Genomic DNA, 18,523 nt, shown 5'->3' with positions numbered 1-18,523 from the left:
CGGTCAGTAGAAAAACTAATGATCATCGAAGCTATATATATCAGCAAGCTGAAGCCGGCACTAAACACACGCGACGAATATAGGGGGAGGGAACTCACGCTAAATTATTAGTTCAAATCATAATTTTGACTAAATGAGAATGCATAGGGCAAAAAACATTTTGTGCATGACAAAACAAAATTTGCAAAACCTCCACAAGAGGGATACTTATGGTTAGGGCAAATTCGGAATAACCCTAAAAATACAAGAACATGGACAAAATCGAAAAATCCGGAATAGGAATGTTTTTAAGTAAATTGATAACAGATGTAAATATGTGTTGTAAATAGGCTAAATATTGTATATAAGGAAAAATTTTCGATTGAATTTTTTAGAATGTTTCCTAGAATTGTTTTAATTGTCATCTCAGACAAATGTAAATACATATTCATTTTATCTTTTAACAATTTGTAAAACAGTTTTAACCTGACGATGAACCTAAAGTTCGAAAACGTTTGTTTTAAGTATTGGAAGTAATTTTAATTTGACAAATTGGTTTCTTTTACATTGCTAATACTTTTGGTTTCTCTTTGAGAATTAGTCTTTATCTCTCTCTCTCTCTAAGTGAAGTAGCTTTAGAGCAATGTCACTGGCCTCAGGGACTGGTACGTTACTGTAGAGACTCTTTACGTCGAGTGAAACCTTTTATTCATTGCCATCTAATCTCAAGGTCTATAGCTTCCTGCGAGCATCTAACGCTAAAATCTCAATATTGGCCACAAAAACTATGTCAAACAGTAGCGTATTTATTTCATTTTGTGATGAGAAGTCCCTGGAATCGATTTCACCGGTGGTGGCAAGGAAATATTCTCTTTAAACTTAGAAAAGGTAAATTAAGAAATGCCCTTCCCCAACACTGGGTGAATATTGGCTGGTACGGGGCCCTCCCAGCACTATGTCCACATAAAGCATATCATATTGTTTAAATCTTTCCATGAAACGATAATATACACAAACACCGGAGAAAGTAAAACAAAAGACAGACAGCATTAGAAAACAAACAACTATTGACGAAAGTAATGAGTCAAACTAACAGCCTCCCTTCTTCGGCCACAGCTCCCATCGAAGCATCCCATATTAGCAACATATTTAAGCAGTTTTGCCAAAACGTACAGCCTCGCAGGTTGAGCCCCTTTTGTACTTAGGTTTTCATAATATTTGTCAGTGATTAATTGTTTTTTGAAGTCTAAAAATGTACTGTCTAAAAATGTAAGGTCATTTTGGGCACAATTATGCCGCTACATTTTTCTATCTCTGAAAACTGTTTACAGCTCAGAACCTCGTTTAATTTTTCCTCTTAGCTAGATATAAATTAATGAGAATGTTTGTTAAAATAAAATTTATCAGTTCTGAGAACTTTTGTCATTTTGACGTATATTGAGCACGGGCGGCTGCGATAGCCGTAAATCCGACGCCACAATATCAACTTTTAAAAAGATTTATTCCAACCGAATGGCAGTGGAATTTAAATTTCCGTTCACAACTGTTACGCTTATCGATTTCATTTTTCAGATGAGTATATCGGATAGTAACTCAAACACATCAACTCTCTACGACATCGGTTTCGTGGGAGCTGGTGAAATGGTTAGTGCAATGATATCTGGCATGCTGCCACAACGAACCCCTAGAACTATCATGGCAGCGTCACCTTCTGGAGCCGCCAAACTCGACAAATTTGGAATTGCATGTTCTTCGTCAAACGAAGAGGTATTCAAAATGTGCAGTGTTGTTGTTATTGCTTGTAAACCCATTCAAGTTCCCGATGTCCTCAAGCAGTGGATAGAAGCCAAAGAAAGGGGTATTTCATTTCTATTTTATAAATGTCCTAATCGAATTGGCCGCAAAACTAAATTAAAATGTTATGAACTCCAAACGCATTAGCTACGCTCTTACGTAAAAACTCCTCAACACTGCTTTTATTGCTTTTGGATAAATGTCGCCACAATCAGTTTGCTTAGCTGAAAAAAATGCTATTCTGTCGATAGATTCCGTAATGTACCTTGATTTAGGCCTTGTCCATGCTGATGGCGTAGTTTCAATCTGTGCTGGTGTCAAGTTGTGTCAATTATCTGGCTTCGATTGCCCCATCATTCGAGTGATGCCTAATTTAGCCGTCAGGGTGGGAGCTGGCACCCTCACCTACTGTACCTCTGCAAACTGCACGGAAGAATTCGAAAATAATGCCATGTCAATGTTTAAACCACTGGGCCTTGCCGTCAAAGTTCAGGAGAAGTATTTCAACGCAGCTCAGGGCATTAGCGGTTGCGGACCTGCCTTTATTGCCATGTTTATTGAATCTCTTGTCGACGCAGGTGTTCGCGAAGGTTTGAGTCGAGATGTATCGTCTAAACTAGCTGCCCAAACTGTTTACGGCACAGGTAAATTGATGTTGGAAACAGACGCTTCACCATCCGACTTAAAATACCGAGTTTGTTCACCTGGAGGAGTTTCAATAGCGGGTGTCGTGTCTTTAGAACATTCAGCATTTAGATCTGCTGTGATTCAAGCTCATAGGACAACAATTGAGAAGACTGCAGAAATTGAAAGAGCTTCGAATGGGAAAACTTAGTATGTGTTATCTAATTAAATGTGAGCACATTTTTAATTTTTGGTCAAGGTTTGCGGCTGATATCTGTTTGTTTATAAATTGAATAAAGTTTGTACTTTATTCTGAATACGTCTATTTGGACAATTTAGAGGATGCTAGGAAGATTGGCCGAGATTAGCAGGCAAGGAGAAAATGAGAAATTTAGCCGACCTTTTCATTCTAATTGATCAAAATATCTCATTTGCGGGTATATCACTCTTTCAGTGAAGCCTTATCTTTGGTTTGCTCCATGCGGTCTCTACGTAGATGCAGCCCTGGCGGGGAGGAGGTAACGGTGCAACCACGGATAGACCTTCGTTTCTCTTTGATTGATAATAACTGTGCCTGTTATTTTGTCCTTTCACGAAATACCGTTTTAAATTGGGTAATCATAGCTTCAGAATAAATATTTGCTCATGAATTGGCGGCTAAATTTCTTTTTGATAGCCGCAAAGTGATAGTGGCTATTATTGGCGACATCGTGTTTTTTTTAATTCGTCGTCTCCATCGATGATTCTTGCATACCTCTGATAGTATGCTCAATTTTGGAGAACATGTAAGAAGCACCAATGAGAAATTACAAAAGCGCAATAGCATACTGAAAAAAGATTGGTGGTAGCGACTGGGGATGCACAAAAGAGACACTCTCAGTGACTTACAAAGCTATTGGTCGAAGCGTCCTGAACTACGGTGCTCCCATTTGGGCTTCCACAATTAGCAATACAAACTGGAACCATCTGCAAACGCAACAAAACATTGCTCTTCGCACAATTACTGGCTGTGTAAAAATGCCTGACATCAATGACTTACACAATGAGGGTAAAATGCTGCCTGTCACAGCTCATACTGGAATTTAGCAGAGCAATTCTTAGCTGGCAGTTATCAGAGCCACCGTGCTGATCATGAAACAACCTCTTCAACCAGTCTTCGTCGCATGAGACCTACACTAAATGATACTTATAGGGACCGCGTGAAGCAACACACAAACAATAAAGAGCAATTAAATCGCAAAGAATATAAAAATGCGCTCAAAACTATCAACCAACGCACGGTCCATTCTCAACTGAACAAAGACAGCAAGCAACTAGGTACACCTCCCCCAAAGATAGAAGAATAAACGTTGCCACGAATTGCACGTATCCGACTAGCGCAACTGAGAACTGGATACTGTCCCCTGCTAAACTTTTACTTGAGTAGGATCTGTAACAATGTTGATAACCGTTGTCCCAAATGTGATGTAGCACCACATGACGTAAACCACATTTTCAACTACAGTGAGAATACCACGGACCTGAAAATAATTGACCTGTGGAAAAGATCAGTAGAGGTGACTTCCACTGCTTTGCAGTTAAAATTTGTGTTCGTAACGTCATTTGTTCTGCTCTTAGGTCAATTGCGCGACTGAACTGACTCAAAAAATAACTTCTGAACTTACTTAATGAACTTTAAACTTTTCTTTTAAATGAACATTTACTAGTTAAGAATTTTTAGTGTGCATCTAAGTAATGCAAGTGTCTTGAGTTTTTGATTTGATTACAAATTTTGAAAAAGCTTTGTTAAGGATTTACCTTTATAGAGCATATGTGTCTCATAAAAATGGCAGTCCAAGTCTCATTATAACGTCTTGTTGTCTATTAAAGGGCTGGTGGTCAATCTTTTTTCTTTATTTGTTTCAATTCCATGGAAGGCCACAATCGTCTCTTGGCTTTTTTCCGGCAATCTGGCGACTATGTTTTAAGAGAGAGAGAGAGAGAGAGAGATTCTTAATTTTCCACAAGGGGCATAAACACAATAAAGCAGAACTTTTCTTTACACATCGTACAATTTCAGCAAATTTAAAAAAGCACCGATTGTCTAGACAAAAATCTCCATTACGCACAAACTTCGTTATTCGCTTTTTGTCCAGGTAAATCATCCTTAATTATATTATTAATTGCTCTCAAATTTCAAGCGAGTATTGTAAAATGCAATTTTTGCTCTCAATTGAAAAAATATTGTTTTGAAGATTTTAGCTTGACCGTTTTTGCGCTTTTCTTAAAGAATAATTTTTGAGTGTTTCACGCTTTTCTTTTTTTTTTGACTTATTGCAATTGCTGTATCTCCGAAATGAGTTGAGGCCCTGATAGCCGAGTGGTTAATGCCTCTGTCAAGGTGACGGAAGGGAATCAGGAGGTCGGGGTTCCGAGCCCGACCTTGGTCTGATGTTTTGGCTCCCATAAAGAAAAATATTTATCTAGGCTTCAGCCCCTGAATTAAATTGCCCGGCCTGTCATTCGAGAGCAATTTTTCCGACGTTTGTAGGTTTTTGTTGTCTGTAAAGGTAGTTGAGTGTTCTAACTGAAAGCGTTTCAGATTTGTCGATGATGTGGGTTTTGGAACACTTTTCGGATCTTTTTAGTATGAGCATTCTGGAAAATATAGGAGAGCTCTTGAGAACGTTTTTTTGTTCAGCAGTTCCAGTAAAAGACAAATTGTCCGAAATGAAATAAGATGGCATAGCGGTAAAATAGTATGCGTTTCGAGGGAAGAGCCATAAAGATCATGCATTTACCAAATATCTACTTGAAACAGGGTTCTTGGGATCGCTGAAGTTTACAAATCATATGATGAGTTACAACACAAACAGGTGGAGCATACAAGATAAGTGATTGAGTGGTACCGGAATACATTGTATTTAACATTAGCTGGGGTTCTCCAAGGATTCGCCTGTTTTATCAAAAAAGACTTGATTGCTTTGTTGAGCTTCTCATTTAAGTATGCCTCCCATTTGTCGTCGGCACTTATTATTAAATTTTTAAATCGCAATATTGGGCTACATTTTCCAGGGTAACATACTATAGGGTAACTATATTTTTCGTTCTTGACAGATATGCATTTCGTTTTCACCCATTTACCAGCATTCCTTTGGGCATTTTGCCATTCATCATTTTTGGTAAGGCGTTCATAATCTTTAGTGAAAATTACAGGCAAATCAGTTATTAAAAGCAGGAACATTAACGGTCCGAGCACGGAGCCCTGGAGATTAACACTGATAACTGGTAATGGTCTTGATAAGCAACTCCTGACCGAAACACATTGTGAACGACCTTAAAGATAAGCCTCAAACAGTGAGATCAATCCATTATTAAAACTAAATATGCGAAGCTTACCGAGCAGCACATTGAAGGGGATTTTGCTCTGACAGAATAAAGATAAATAGTAAACAAATTATTGCTGGTTAACGACACATGATAATCCAACTACTGGGAAACAGAACTCATTTTAGATTGGAAGCCAAATTGCATTAGCGATATCAGTTTTTGTAGATGGAGATGTACAAAAGGATATATAAGGCTCACAATGCTATTTGTTCGATAGTTTTTTTTACTAAGAGACTTGAAAAGAAGTCAACGAATGACCATTCGCAGCAAGTATCAAGGACGACAGTAGTACAAAAATTTGAACTAAAGATTGAATAAATAAGACGAGAAAACACTTTCGAGTGGAGATGAAGAAGTTTTGAGGGAAACTTGTCAAAAGTAACGGCCGAAGGGTGTCAATAATAGTACGATAAATGTTGGAAAAGCGAAAATAGTAATTCACTCAAGTCAAAATCAACGGAACCCGAGTCAAAATTTTTGTGAATTGTTCATTTTTAAAATTTATTAAAATGATTGGCTATACGATAATCATTTTACAATTTGTTTTTACTTCAAACACAGACATGAATTTTTGTTTTAAACTCATCAAAAATCTGAAAGCGTCGGAAGACGCCAGTTGCCTGGCCAACCATGACGATACTTTCTCAAGCTCTATAGAGTCTTGGAATTCTTTTGATGATTACTTAAGTTTTGCTAAAGTGGCAGCCGAGTCGTTATTGATGCGCTTTCTTCGCAAAGTTATTTTTTGGCACTGTCGGCCAATACGGTGTCCACAGATAATAAAAAAGTGTTCTTCACAATATCTTATCGTTCTGAGGAGTTGTCTAATTGTGTCCAGTTTTTACAGTTAGCAGTAATTATGCGGGAGTAAATGTCGGCTGTAAGTATTGACAATATTCCGATTGATTGAAGTTTTGTGACGGAAGATATATATAAAGTATACATTAATTTTTTCTGGGCAGTTAGTTTATTGTAACTATCTGAGGTATCCTATGAAGTTAAAAGGCGTGGATTTTTGTTAATTATTGTAATTGGTGATTATCTGACATTAATTTTTGGTTTGAAAATTTTGGGTCATCTTAAAGTTTGAATCTAATTGGCGTGGGTTTTTAATTAACTTTTTTGTAAAATGGGTAATACTGACCTGTTTAATTTTGGTTTTGAAAATTTTACGTCATCTTATTTTGTGAATTTAATTGGCGTGGATTTTTACTTATCCTCTAATTATCGCATGGGTGATTAGGTGACATAATCATTTTTTTGAGCAATTCAAGCATCCTAAGTGCAATTTGAAATGTATATTTTCGATTCTTCATTTCAAATAGATTTCATAATGGGTTTTGCTCTCTTAAAATAGTTAAATTTCTGATTTTGTAGTGCCTGTTTCTCCTATTATTTTTTTGTTTAAACGTTTATACAAATTCTTAGACTTGTGATTCTATTATTTTAAAATTATGGATGTCTTCTGTTTTCGAACTTGTTTATTAACATTTTACTCTCTTTCGATGCATAAATTTCATTTTGTTCATTTGAGATTTTATTTTTTCAATTTTTATTGAATCTCTTCAAATGCAATAATAAAATTAAACAGTACATCATCAAACTGGCAATTTTTCCTTTGATTCAATATGATCTTTGGAGGTTTCAGGTTTTCCAGATTTACTAAGTTCTGCATCGACTGTTAATCCTGGGTTTCTGCATTGAGAAATCTTAATTCAACTACTATTGCCAGAAAATCGAATTTGATATCGAAGTTGAACAATTGAATTGATTGTAAATTTTTGGATATGGAAGTGAAAATTGTTGAAAAGGGAAAGTTTGAGCGATACATTTATCTTCTGAACGAGAATCCATGTAGTGTTTTTTGTGACGAGAAATAAGTGATGAACACTTGGATAATCATAAGAAAAGTTGTTCCTTCAATTGTACTGGAGAACTTGACTGAGATAAACAGTGGTAGTAAGACTGTGATAGTACTTCCATACGCACAAGTGGATCAGTGTTTTAAATCAGAATGAGAATTCTAATGTCAGTCTATTTGGTGGGAATCTAACACTTAGTTCAATTCGGACACGTTGAGTCAAGGTGTTCGAGAGGAGTTTACAGCGTATCAACTTTCCAAGATGCTCATATATGACAATCTATTGGCTTCTCTACAAGATGAAGAGGAAGTGAGGCGTTGTCCGTACAGATACTGGTGATGAAGAAGCGCGAACACCAAGAATCAACTAAAATGAAACATCATTATCATCAGCTATAGCCCGGGCACCGAAGAAAGGGGTTAGCTTCCGAGACTTGTCTCAGTAAAGGTTTTGGAGAGTTGATGAAGATCAGGGAAGAGACGCTGAGATTGAATACTGGGTACCCATTGCAGAGAACGTCAAGCGAGAACGACTGTTTTGATAATTCAGATGATGAGCATGCAGTTGAACTCAATACCTCGTAAAAACGATGTTGAGTATGTTCAGATCAATTACAATTGTTCAGCGAAAAATCTTAAAAGCAGCGTTCACATTCAACAATGACTAATTATTGAACAGTACATAGGCAATAGGCAAAGTAGATTGAGCATAGTTGTTAAAGGTGTCAGGACAATATACCCAATACCATAATACCCAATGCCATGATACCCAATTCCAAAATACGCAATTTAAGTAAACAAGACGCAAAATTGAATTGTTCAAAAAAACTTGACGCGTTATTGTACTCTTTTAATTTGGCCAAAAATAGACGATAAACATCAGCGAAATTACTTGGGGTACATCCCAACATATTCGATTAACTTTAATCCTTGATGGACATGAGTCTCAGGGACACGTTAGAAACAAAAACTTGTCCTTGATGGACAAGTTAGAAACAAAAACTACTACGCATTGGAATTGCTCAAAATGGATATCTTATAAATGTAAAGTTACGGCCATTACCACTGGAAAACAATTACTATCCAAGAAAAACGAGCACAACCACGAAATTGTTCCCGAGCATCTACAAGCGTAACAGATTATTGGTCAAATGAATGAGACAGTGAGAACGGAACAGAACCCAGTAAATAATCTGCTAATTGCCAGCAGTGTGATACCAATCGGGTCCGATGTTGCAACGCAGCTGTCTTCGTAAACCAGATCTGCTATAAATCGGACACCGCCAAAAAGCATCCGAGAACTTACAGGAGCCGCCAATTTCAGACAGACATTCAAAGAGTTCTGACTTTACGACACTGGAACAACTGACAACGAGAAAATGCTGATTTTTGGATTACAAGAAAATCTAGAGTCCTTGAAAACAAACTGCGCTTTGGCTCTGTGACGGAACTTTCAAAATATCTCCCATCCAGTTTTACCAGTTATACACAATTCATATTCGGATTGGAGGATTTTATCCACCTTGTATTTGTGCTCTACTTAGCAACAAAAGAAAGAGAACTGGTATCGGAAGCATTTTGTTGGCTTGAATCAACTTACTGGTGGAGTTTGGCCGGAAAAAATTCTGGATTTCGAAAAAGCCGCAATCAATGTCTTCTCAGAACAATGTCAAGGAAGTGAGATAGAAGGCTGCTATTCTCACTTGTGTCAAGGTTTTAACAGGAAGATATGCGAACTCGGCCTGAAAAAGATAAATGAAAACAACCCAGAACTAGCGTTGACGTTGCGAGTGATTCCTGCACTCAGTTTCTGAAATTTCTAAAATAGACACAGAGTAATTGCAGATCATAGACCAACTAACTTCGTACTTTCAATGGACGTATATTCGAGGTGAAAAATTGGCCGGATCAGTAGAGATTCTCAATACCCTTTGGCACTCGGGAACCGCAACAAAGATTTCTGAATGAAAACGTCAAAAACATTGCAAAAACTTTCAAAACTGATGATGTATGATATTTACGTTCACTTGCTTACTATACATTCCAGAGCTTTGATGCTTGTTATATGTGCGTTTTGTGGTGTTATTTAATAAATTTAAAAAAAAACATTACTCAAAAACTAGAAGAGCTAGAGCTGGTAAATTGACAGATTTCTGTGTGGGATAGTTTTCTTTATTCCACTCCCCACCCACTGCCAACATCGATCATAGCTGGTATTGGCAGATTTTCCCGACTTTGCAGTTTTTTTGTTTCCTATCGTTTTATTAAGTCAACTTTCAATTTTTCGAGAAAATTTTTTAATCGCCGGAATTCGAACCTCTGCCGTGTTTTTGTTGTGTGCATTAACAGCTGCACCAGTTCCGCTTTGATGTTTACAGTGATATTTTGTGTTATCTTTCATGTGTTACGTTTAAAAAATTTTAACGTAAAAGGAGGTTTGACCTAAAAAGGTTTCACCTAAAAGTGGCATTTCAATTGTCAAAATTGTTTGTTCTCTTTTAAGTTTTTCTCTGCTAGCGTTCTAAAAGTTGAGGTCATTTTTTAAAGCACAATTAGGCGTTACCAATTCGAATTTGAACATAAAATGAGCATTCTTTGTCAAAGTTAGCATCAAAGTGATTGTTATTATTTCAATTGGGTATATTGGCATTGGGTATTTTGGCATATTGGGTATAATGGCATTGGGTATATTGTCATGTAACCGTTGTTAAATGTGAGTAATCTAAAGTTTGGTGTCAAACAGTTTGAGTTTTTCTGGTGATCTTAATGATCGGTTAGTAATAAATATCTCAATGATAATGCTTGCCATTTTTCGTGCTATTAGATTCCAGTGATTTCCACCTCCACTTGACTCATTAGTGTTGACGATATGAGTGTTTTCTGGTAAGTCATTCGGTAATATGTTGGAAGGGTAACAACCCATAGATTTGAACAGGATTAAGTGCTATTTTTCTATTTATAGCTGTATTATGGTTTTATAGCTATAGCGGTATTATAGCTGTCTATGATTATGGTTGGCAACTGTTCACCAGCTACTTTTACATCGATTGTGTTTGTTAAGTTTTCTTTGAAGTATAACTCCAGTCTCAAACTTGCTGAAATAACATCAGGATAACGAACTATCAGTTCTGTTTTTAGTGTAGAGGTCAAATCAGAAACCAAGAAAACATGGTCTTCATTAAGAATTCAACCTCATTGAACCGTATTTTGTTTGCACTATCAGTTGATAATAATCAATTCCAATCAACGTCTGAAAGAATTTTCTAACCTTTACTTATATTTTAGAAATGTAAATCAGATGTTATGATTAAATCACTCGCAAAATGCTGAATTAAGAATTGTCTTACTAAAACTATTTTTTCTGTAAAAATTCTCGTTTAGTGGTTTTCAGCTCAATTTTCCGAAGAAAACCAGACCGCTAAGGCTATTTTTTGTGAATAATATGCTCAGAATACCGAAAACGTAAATGTTGCTTCAAGTGCTCAGCTCATGCAGGGCTGTAAATAACCATCGATAGATTGGGAATCGTTCTTGCCATAAATTTGTTGTTTGACATAGTATACTCGAGTAAATAAAACTAATTTGATTGGCCTGAATTGCTTCTCCAGATAAACAACGAGTGGTATCATACTATTTGAGTTTATCTACTTTATTTATCATACTACATTATTGAGTGTGATAAGTAAATACTCAAAAATCTTTTTCTGAATTTTCATGGGAGATTTTCTGAGCTTGCTCGTATTTCTCTAACAAGAATTTTCTTTTTGCGAATGGACGAAGAAATAGAGCAGAAATTTTCTCTGGATTTCAGTGATTGTAATCCCTCTCTAGAATTTTTTGGTATTAAAATAATTTTTCAAATTTAAATTAGCAAACATATTTTTCTTTACTCGGCAAGTCTATTGATTGCCTTAGCTGACCATTAATTATAGCTAACAGAAATTTACATCAATTGACTCAGATTTGATTGTTATGCTTTCACACTATTTTCTTCATCTTTCTTTGATGTTGCAACGTTTTCCTCTGTATGTGATTTTAGGTTGTGAATCGAACTTTATCTGCCAGAGATAATAAAATATAAATAAATGCACCAACAGTGTGAATTAAATTAATTTTTTAACATTGATTTCTGTGCTTTCAGAAGTGGCATGAAAAAAGTACTTGCTGCTCACATATTGTTACTTTGTTTGTTCCGCACTCCTATTATCAAACAAGTTTCTTTCAACTCGCCGACTTTATCCAGATCAGTTTCTTTGGATTCTAGCGAACTGGAAAATGATGCATCCATTGACTATCTAACTTCAAATATTGTCGCCAAACATGATTTGGATCTGATGCCAGATGTATCCAAATTCTATTCGCACCCCTACCAGAGTTTTCAGGCAGTGACGGGTGCGCAGTTTTGGGCTTTAATTTTGGATGCGTGGAGAAGAGGGAGCCAGAGCATTCAAGGCACCTCGTCTAACGGGATTTTGTCAGATATTACAGGCACAAATGGCCTCTCAACTGCTGTAAGTATTTCCAGGAATTTCTTAACAAAATTCTGCGTTAGTTAAGAAAGCGTACCTCTTGCTAACGATGGGGTTCTGAGGAACTGGAGGTTTAAGTAGCTTCTTGTGTCAAGTTATTGCTGCTTGCTCAATTGTAACAAGGGGCGGGGTTTTATTTCTCAGACAACCACGAAAATGTGTATATTGCCTCGGTAATAGGACTGTTATCAACTTTTATCCGAGAAGGAACTGAAATATAATTGAAAGTGAAGGAATTGAAGTCATAAAGGGCTGAAATGTAACGGGGGTTACGAAACAGCGCTTGGTTTTGTTTCAGGACATTGAGGCAATCCAGTATTCGTATAAAGAGGATGAGCTCCTTTCTTCAAATCCCTACTGCTTTCACCAGCCACAGACAGTTGAGCTCCCTTGCAGCTCCTTCGATTCATCATATAAGGAGAATTTCCAACATGAAACCTATCCAGGGTCCAAATACACTCAGCCTTCTGAGGAAGCCACTTATGCTGCAAATTACAACTACCAGAAGTCATATTCAGTTGACAAATTAGAACCTTCGTTGAAAGATAATGTGTTCCTTTTCGACATTGATCACTTGCTAGCGGCTAATGAGTCCTCTGCTGACCGCCATGAACCTTCAGGAGCTGGTTTTGAATTCGCATTAGGAACGAATGATCAGCTTGTGCTCAACCAATCGATGGCTGAGCTGCAAAATGCTTCCGGCCAATCGGAAAGCGAGTTTGATAGTGGGATTGGCCAATCAGCAAGCGAATTTCAAACTGACCAATCCACTGTGGACTTTGACTCAGACGAGTGGCTGTTCAACTTCTTCGAACCAGAAGTGGTTACATCAGAGACAGATAATTCTGTATCAAGCCATAGCTATCAACCGACTGGAAATCATGAAATAACAGATGTTGAATTTGATACTTTGGAGAGAATCCCAAACATAAACAGCGAGAGGTTGCTCGAAAGTAGGATCACTGCAACATTAGAACAGTCTTCATATCAACAAGCAGGTAAAAGCGAAGTATCTTCTGGAATGTCTCAAAATTTAACTTTCCTTCTAAAGTCAAAACATTTTGAGATCAACTTTTAAAGCTTTAGATTTAGAGATTCTTGATTGATGTTTCTTTAAGCAGCATTATTTTGATGTTATTAAACGTCCTCAATTTGTTGAACATTAGTTATTACTGATGAGGGCTATGAGTGTAAAGTATGGATGAACCTTAAAAATATTTTAAATGAAATACAGTTGAAAACTTCCACGTGATGTTTTTTTTACTAAATGAGGTGAATGTTATGAATATGTTGTTTCCAATATTCTAGAGACGCAGCAAGCAGCTAATCATCATTTCTACTTAACCTCAGCAATCCCCTCTCAGATCTCACAGACGACCTCTCAGAATGCACATACCTTCAGTTATCCATCTTCAGAGCAACCTACCACTGCATCAGCTACCACCTCAGCAAGAGCGACTATGCAAACTTTTTCATCTCACGTGACGCAACAAACTACAGAAACATGTACAACCTCAAGCTCATCTCGAAGCAATGATTGTGCATTTTGTCAACGTGCTGCTACGTCATTGACAAGTAGTTCCCAAGATTCCAAGTTCAACCCATGCAATGTAGTTAATACAACTGCCAGTAACCATAGCTACATCAAGCGATCGGATGAGGATTCCAATGAACTCTGGACCCAAGGTGCTTTTGGGTCACTAGTTGAGGTGAGACCTATCAAGGTCGAGGAGTCGGGGAACCAGCCGACGTCGTCAATAGAAGAGCAGTCAAGTTCAACTCCTGTTGTAAGGAAATCAACTCGGAGAAGTGCCACGACTACTAGTGATAATCGTCGTCAAGAGGAGGAGGTGTTAAATTTACTGGCGCCTAGAGGGGTGAATAGAGACCACGTGGTTAACTGTGTTTTGGATGACTTTCACAGAGTCGTGGCGGTTCTGAAGACGGAAGAACATCGAAGGGTGCTCAAAGAAATCAGAAAACGAGGTAAGCATAAATTTCAATGTTTTTGTGTTCGAGAGATGAAAGCTTCGAAAGACTTTGGTGTAAATTAGCCGACAGTAATTGTAAACCAGATTTTCGTGTGCATTGCGTGCTTTGTTACTTATAAGCTGTTTTGCCCAAGATTTGTTATTATTAAATTGCATGCATTAAGAAAAGATATGTGTTCGATCAAATGCGTTACTTCTATAAACTAACTATTAAAATAGATTGTTTCCTTTGTCCATTGGGTGACATTTTTAATTGTCAATGCTGCTGTATTTAGGACGGAACAAGCTAGCAGCGAAGAGGGTGAGGAGTAAGACTGCCAATAAGTTAGATGAGACAAGAGCGGACATTGATGCTTTAAAGGAGAGAAGAGAAGAGCTTATGGAAGAAAGGAAACGTCTCATTGAGCGGATCAACCGACAAAGACAAGAGTTAGTTATTAATTGCCGCACAGCGATAGCTGGTGCTATTATTGGCCTTCTCTTTGTTTTTTAACAATTCAAAGAATTTGAATTGTATTGGGGCGCTGTCTTTTTTTACGACTCGAAGAGAAGTATTGGAGAAGTCCTTTTTAATTGCACTTGAACGAAGTTCATAGCAATTATTGTAAACGTGTGTCTTTTTTATGCAAATTTTTCGATTGACAATTTTGCGCTTTTCTTCTAGAACATTCTTTGACTTCTCAAGTGACTTTTTTACGCTTTCGTTCTTCATATTTGCGTGATCTCTATTGCTCTCACTTCGAAGTAAAGCGTGTTGCTAATATAAATTCGGTTGCAGAATAGAAGTAAGTGATTCGTAGCCCAGTGCTTAGTGCGTGTGGTTGTGGATCTGGAGGTCAGTGGTTGGAATCCCGGCGGGGAAAAGTTTTTGCACATATAAAGAAAAATTGATTTAGGCTACAGTCCCTGAATTAAATTGCCTTGCCTGTCGTTCAAGAGCAATTCTTCCGACATGTGTCGGTTTATGTTTTTTAATCAATTTTCTTGGAGTGATTTTTGAAGCGGGAAATGAAACGCGTGAAAAAATTGGGAGTGATTTTGGTGCTAAACAAAACTGAAGCGCGGAGCGGAAGGATTGGTTTTTGTTCATACCGCTTTTTTGAGAGAGCGAGAAATTGATGTGTGAAAAATTTTCTCAAAGCAAGCGAATTTTTTTTGTTCACGTGCGGCTTTTATAAGCAGTTTTTTGCAACTTTTGATGGTTATGAGTTTTGATTATGATATTGTTTCAGCCTTAGGTTTGTTTTGATAGGAATTGAAGGTTTCAAGTAGTTAATTTGAGTTTTGCTGATTTTTAGGCGAAATTTTTGCCTGTTTTAGGTGATTTTTGCCTGTTTTTTTTTAATTTGATACTTTAAGTGGGATTTGAATAGAAGCTTGTTGCTTAAGGAATATTCGGATACCAGTTGACTAAAGTTTTATTGGTGTAAATTATTTGCTTAGGAAAATTGACAGAAAAATTGAAAAATTTTAAACCTTTTTTCTTAATTTTTTTTTAGTTTTTTCTCTTTTTTAGTCTTAGACAAGTTTCTTAGCCTACTATGACTTGGCCATTTGCGAGCTTTTCCTTGCCCTAATTGCAAAGGAATTGTACTCGGCTTTGTTTCCGTGTACTATTATAATAATACTTGAGTAAGTTTTTCTAGTTTTTTTATTCAACTTGTTTTTGAATGCCGTTTGTATTCTTCCTTAAATTTTTTATGGCGTTTCTGGAGGTTCAGGGTTCACAGTAGATGTTCTAAAAGTTTAATCATATGTATGGCCAATTTTCTCCGAGTCTTTTCCAGAATTCTGCTGGCTATGTTTTTGTTTAAGATCTGTTCACACATTTTCATGATTTTTGAAGTCAAATTGGAGTAGTGATTTTGGTCACGCAGAAACAGGAAGTGGAGCGAAAAAGCGAGTGGTTTTGCAGCGTGAAATTTGTTTGCTCTAATTTTAAAGTAGATTGAGAAGTCGGTAATTGAACAAAAATTCGCTTTCTCGCTAGTTGTTGTTTGTTCACATACGTCAATTTCATTTTGATTTTAACTGTTTTTTTTATTTTTTGGATTGTAATTTTTTCTAAATGGTTTTCCCAATCCGTTCATCGTTGATTCTAGGCCTTTTTTTATTTGAACCAAGTTTTAATTTATCGCTATTGGTTTTTTGTTCACATGCGGCATTTTGACATAGATTTTTTGATTTCTTTTATTTTTTTTGATCTGATAATTTTTTAGGAATGTTCTCCCAATTCACTCATAGTCCAATCTAGGTCTAATTTTTAGCCTAGTCAATGAAAATTCTTTGAATTGTTTGTCAGGATTTGTCCTGCTTTGTTTTATTTCGTCGTCGCAATTTTTGTTTCGACCATATGACGTCACAACCACTTCAAATCTGCTTTTTGCTCATTCGTTCATGCAATTTGAGATGAAGTGCGTGTGTGACGTTGTTTTTCACTCTTAGTTGAGCTAGTTTTTTGTTCATTTGCGCGATTAAATTTTTGGTCACACGTGACTTAACTCACTCACGAAAAATGACTTCCTGACTTTGTAATTGACTTTTTTTTTTACTTTAATTCAGAGAGATAAGGTCAAATGGGCATGTGTCACTCTAAATGAAGGTTATTTGAGAGCAGCTAATAGAAGCAGCAGAAGCTTATACAGATTTTCGATCAAAATATAACATATCAGCCTTCAATGAAAAGACGATTTTTTTGGTCTTTGTTTTTTACTGTTTTATTGAGACTGCAGATCTACGAAGCTATTGCGGCTATTTTGTGGCAATCTGCCAGCTATGTTTTTAAATTTAGTCTCCCTTTTAACAACCAATTGCCGAAATAAATTTATATATATTCCGTTTATAATGAGCTGAGTGGAACTGCGTTTGTATTTAATTGCGTTTCAAACAGCAGTGTTTACACATGGGTATGAGACAAAAAAGAAAATTATTGCTGAAAACGTTTTTGCTCTAAAGTGAATTTCATGGAAAGTTCGAATATGTATGGACAATTTCAACCCTATTGCAGCTTTTTCAAATCTAAAAAATAACGTGTAAATTTGGTTGTTCTGGCAATTCTGCGTTCCTTTTGATAAGATACCGTAATTTCTGCTTACTGATATTGAGAAAGATCGGGTTTTTGAATATTATTTTTTTGCTTTTATCCGTTTATATGGTTGCTAAAGAACGTACGAATGCTGAATAGGTTCTAGAATTTCAAGGTATTTTTAAGACGCTGTTATGCTATAGATATGACGAATTGATGTCGATACGGAGATCAGCTCTCGACTGAGAAATGGAACCAAGCAAATCGGACAACGTGACTTCAAACTCTGACTTTCAACAAGTGACGGTTGGTGCTGGCGGGTCCATCATCACAACGCAACCACTCTCAAGACTGAAAGCAAGAGAAGGGCGGTGTCAGTTTGCAGCCAACACGACACAAGACTTGTTGACTTTGATCTTCTGTTCTTGCGACTTTTTTGACTTCTTGCTGTGTTGAACCAACATCCTATATATCACTTTCTGTAGTGCCTGTAGTATATATTTCTTCTTTCTTTGAGTTCAAATTAATTATAGATTTAGTACATTAGAATGGAGTTATTTTATTCGTAAATTAATTCAGTTATCTCAATACCTAAATGGTTTAATTCAAAATGCAATATAATTTTTCTTTTTCTTAGACTGCAATGAAAGGAAGTAGTTGGCTAGTTCGATTTCGAAATGACAAAGGAGCTAAATGGCACCCTGGTTGAAATTGCGTTTTCTGGAATTCATTGATGTCAAAAAATTATAACCTCTAATATTGGTGGAAAGCTAAAACTAAAATTGGCCACAAATGATGCTATGTTTGCTTTTTGGATAGAGTTAAAAAAAAATACACAACAAACTTATCGGAACAAGACGGCTCGTGTGAGACTGTGCGTAGCACAGAATGTTCCAACATACGTCTCAAAATTATGAAAAAATTTCCCTGTTCTGAAAAGAAAAGTTTGCTTGACAATAAGTATCGCAAAACTCAAGCTGAAGCCATTTTTTTGGAGCGACCATGGTTACAACGGTTTTTAATAAGAAAACCGAAAAAAAAACACAACTAACTCTCATTTCCATATAATTTTGACAGATATGAAATCAGATCTATTGTCAATTATTTTGCAACTTAAAGCCACTCCTCAGAAAATGTCACGAATATTAAGCAAATTATAGTTGTTTGTGTCGAGTTTTTAATAGCCGCACTGCGATAGCTAAGGCTATTATTGGCCTTCTCTTGTTTTTTTATTTCATCGTCAATATTTTTCTTACGACCATATAACGTCACAAGCTTTTCAAATCTGCTTTTTGTTCATTCGTTCATGCAATTTCAATTGATTTGCATGCGTGACGTTATTTTTCACTCT

The 18,523-nt window shown here is 36.5% G+C and overlaps 3 protein-coding genes across 3 annotated transcripts in view; all 3 read left to right on the top strand.

The window, feature by feature from the left end:
* LOC142348157 (serine palmitoyltransferase 1-like) overlaps positions 1 to 18,523 on the top strand; it is a 467,259-nt gene that overhangs the window by 135,030 nt on the left and 313,706 nt on the right. The gene's annotated exons all lie outside the window — the stretch shown is intronic.
* LOC142348586 (pyrroline-5-carboxylate reductase-like) lies at positions 1,456 to 2,714 on the top strand. The gene is made up of 2 exons (XM_075399978.1): positions 1,456 to 1,837; positions 2,049 to 2,714. Exons 1-2 carry the CDS (start codon positions 1,492 to 1,494, stop codon positions 2,606 to 2,608), a joined length of 906 nt encoding a protein of 301 aa, XP_075256093.1. The 5' UTR covers positions 1,456 to 1,491; the 3' UTR covers positions 2,609 to 2,714.
* Positions 11,735 to 17,793, top strand: LOC142348584 (uncharacterized). Its single transcript, XM_075399977.1, has 5 exons — positions 11,735 to 12,138; positions 12,455 to 13,154; positions 13,465 to 14,142; positions 14,423 to 14,576; positions 17,376 to 17,793. The coding sequence occupies exons 1-5, from the start codon at positions 11,776 to 11,778 to the stop codon at positions 17,416 to 17,418; spliced, it is 1,938 nt and encodes a 645-aa protein (XP_075256092.1). The 5' UTR covers positions 11,735 to 11,775; the 3' UTR covers positions 17,419 to 17,793.

This window comes from Convolutriloba macropyga, chromosome 10, assembly GCF_964194025.1.
Source record: "Convolutriloba macropyga chromosome 10, txConMacr16.3, whole genome shotgun sequence".
Lineage (NCBI taxonomy): Eukaryota > Metazoa > Xenacoelomorpha > Acoela > Convolutidae > Convolutriloba > Convolutriloba macropyga.
This window is presented reverse-complemented; position numbering and strand designations above follow the sequence as displayed.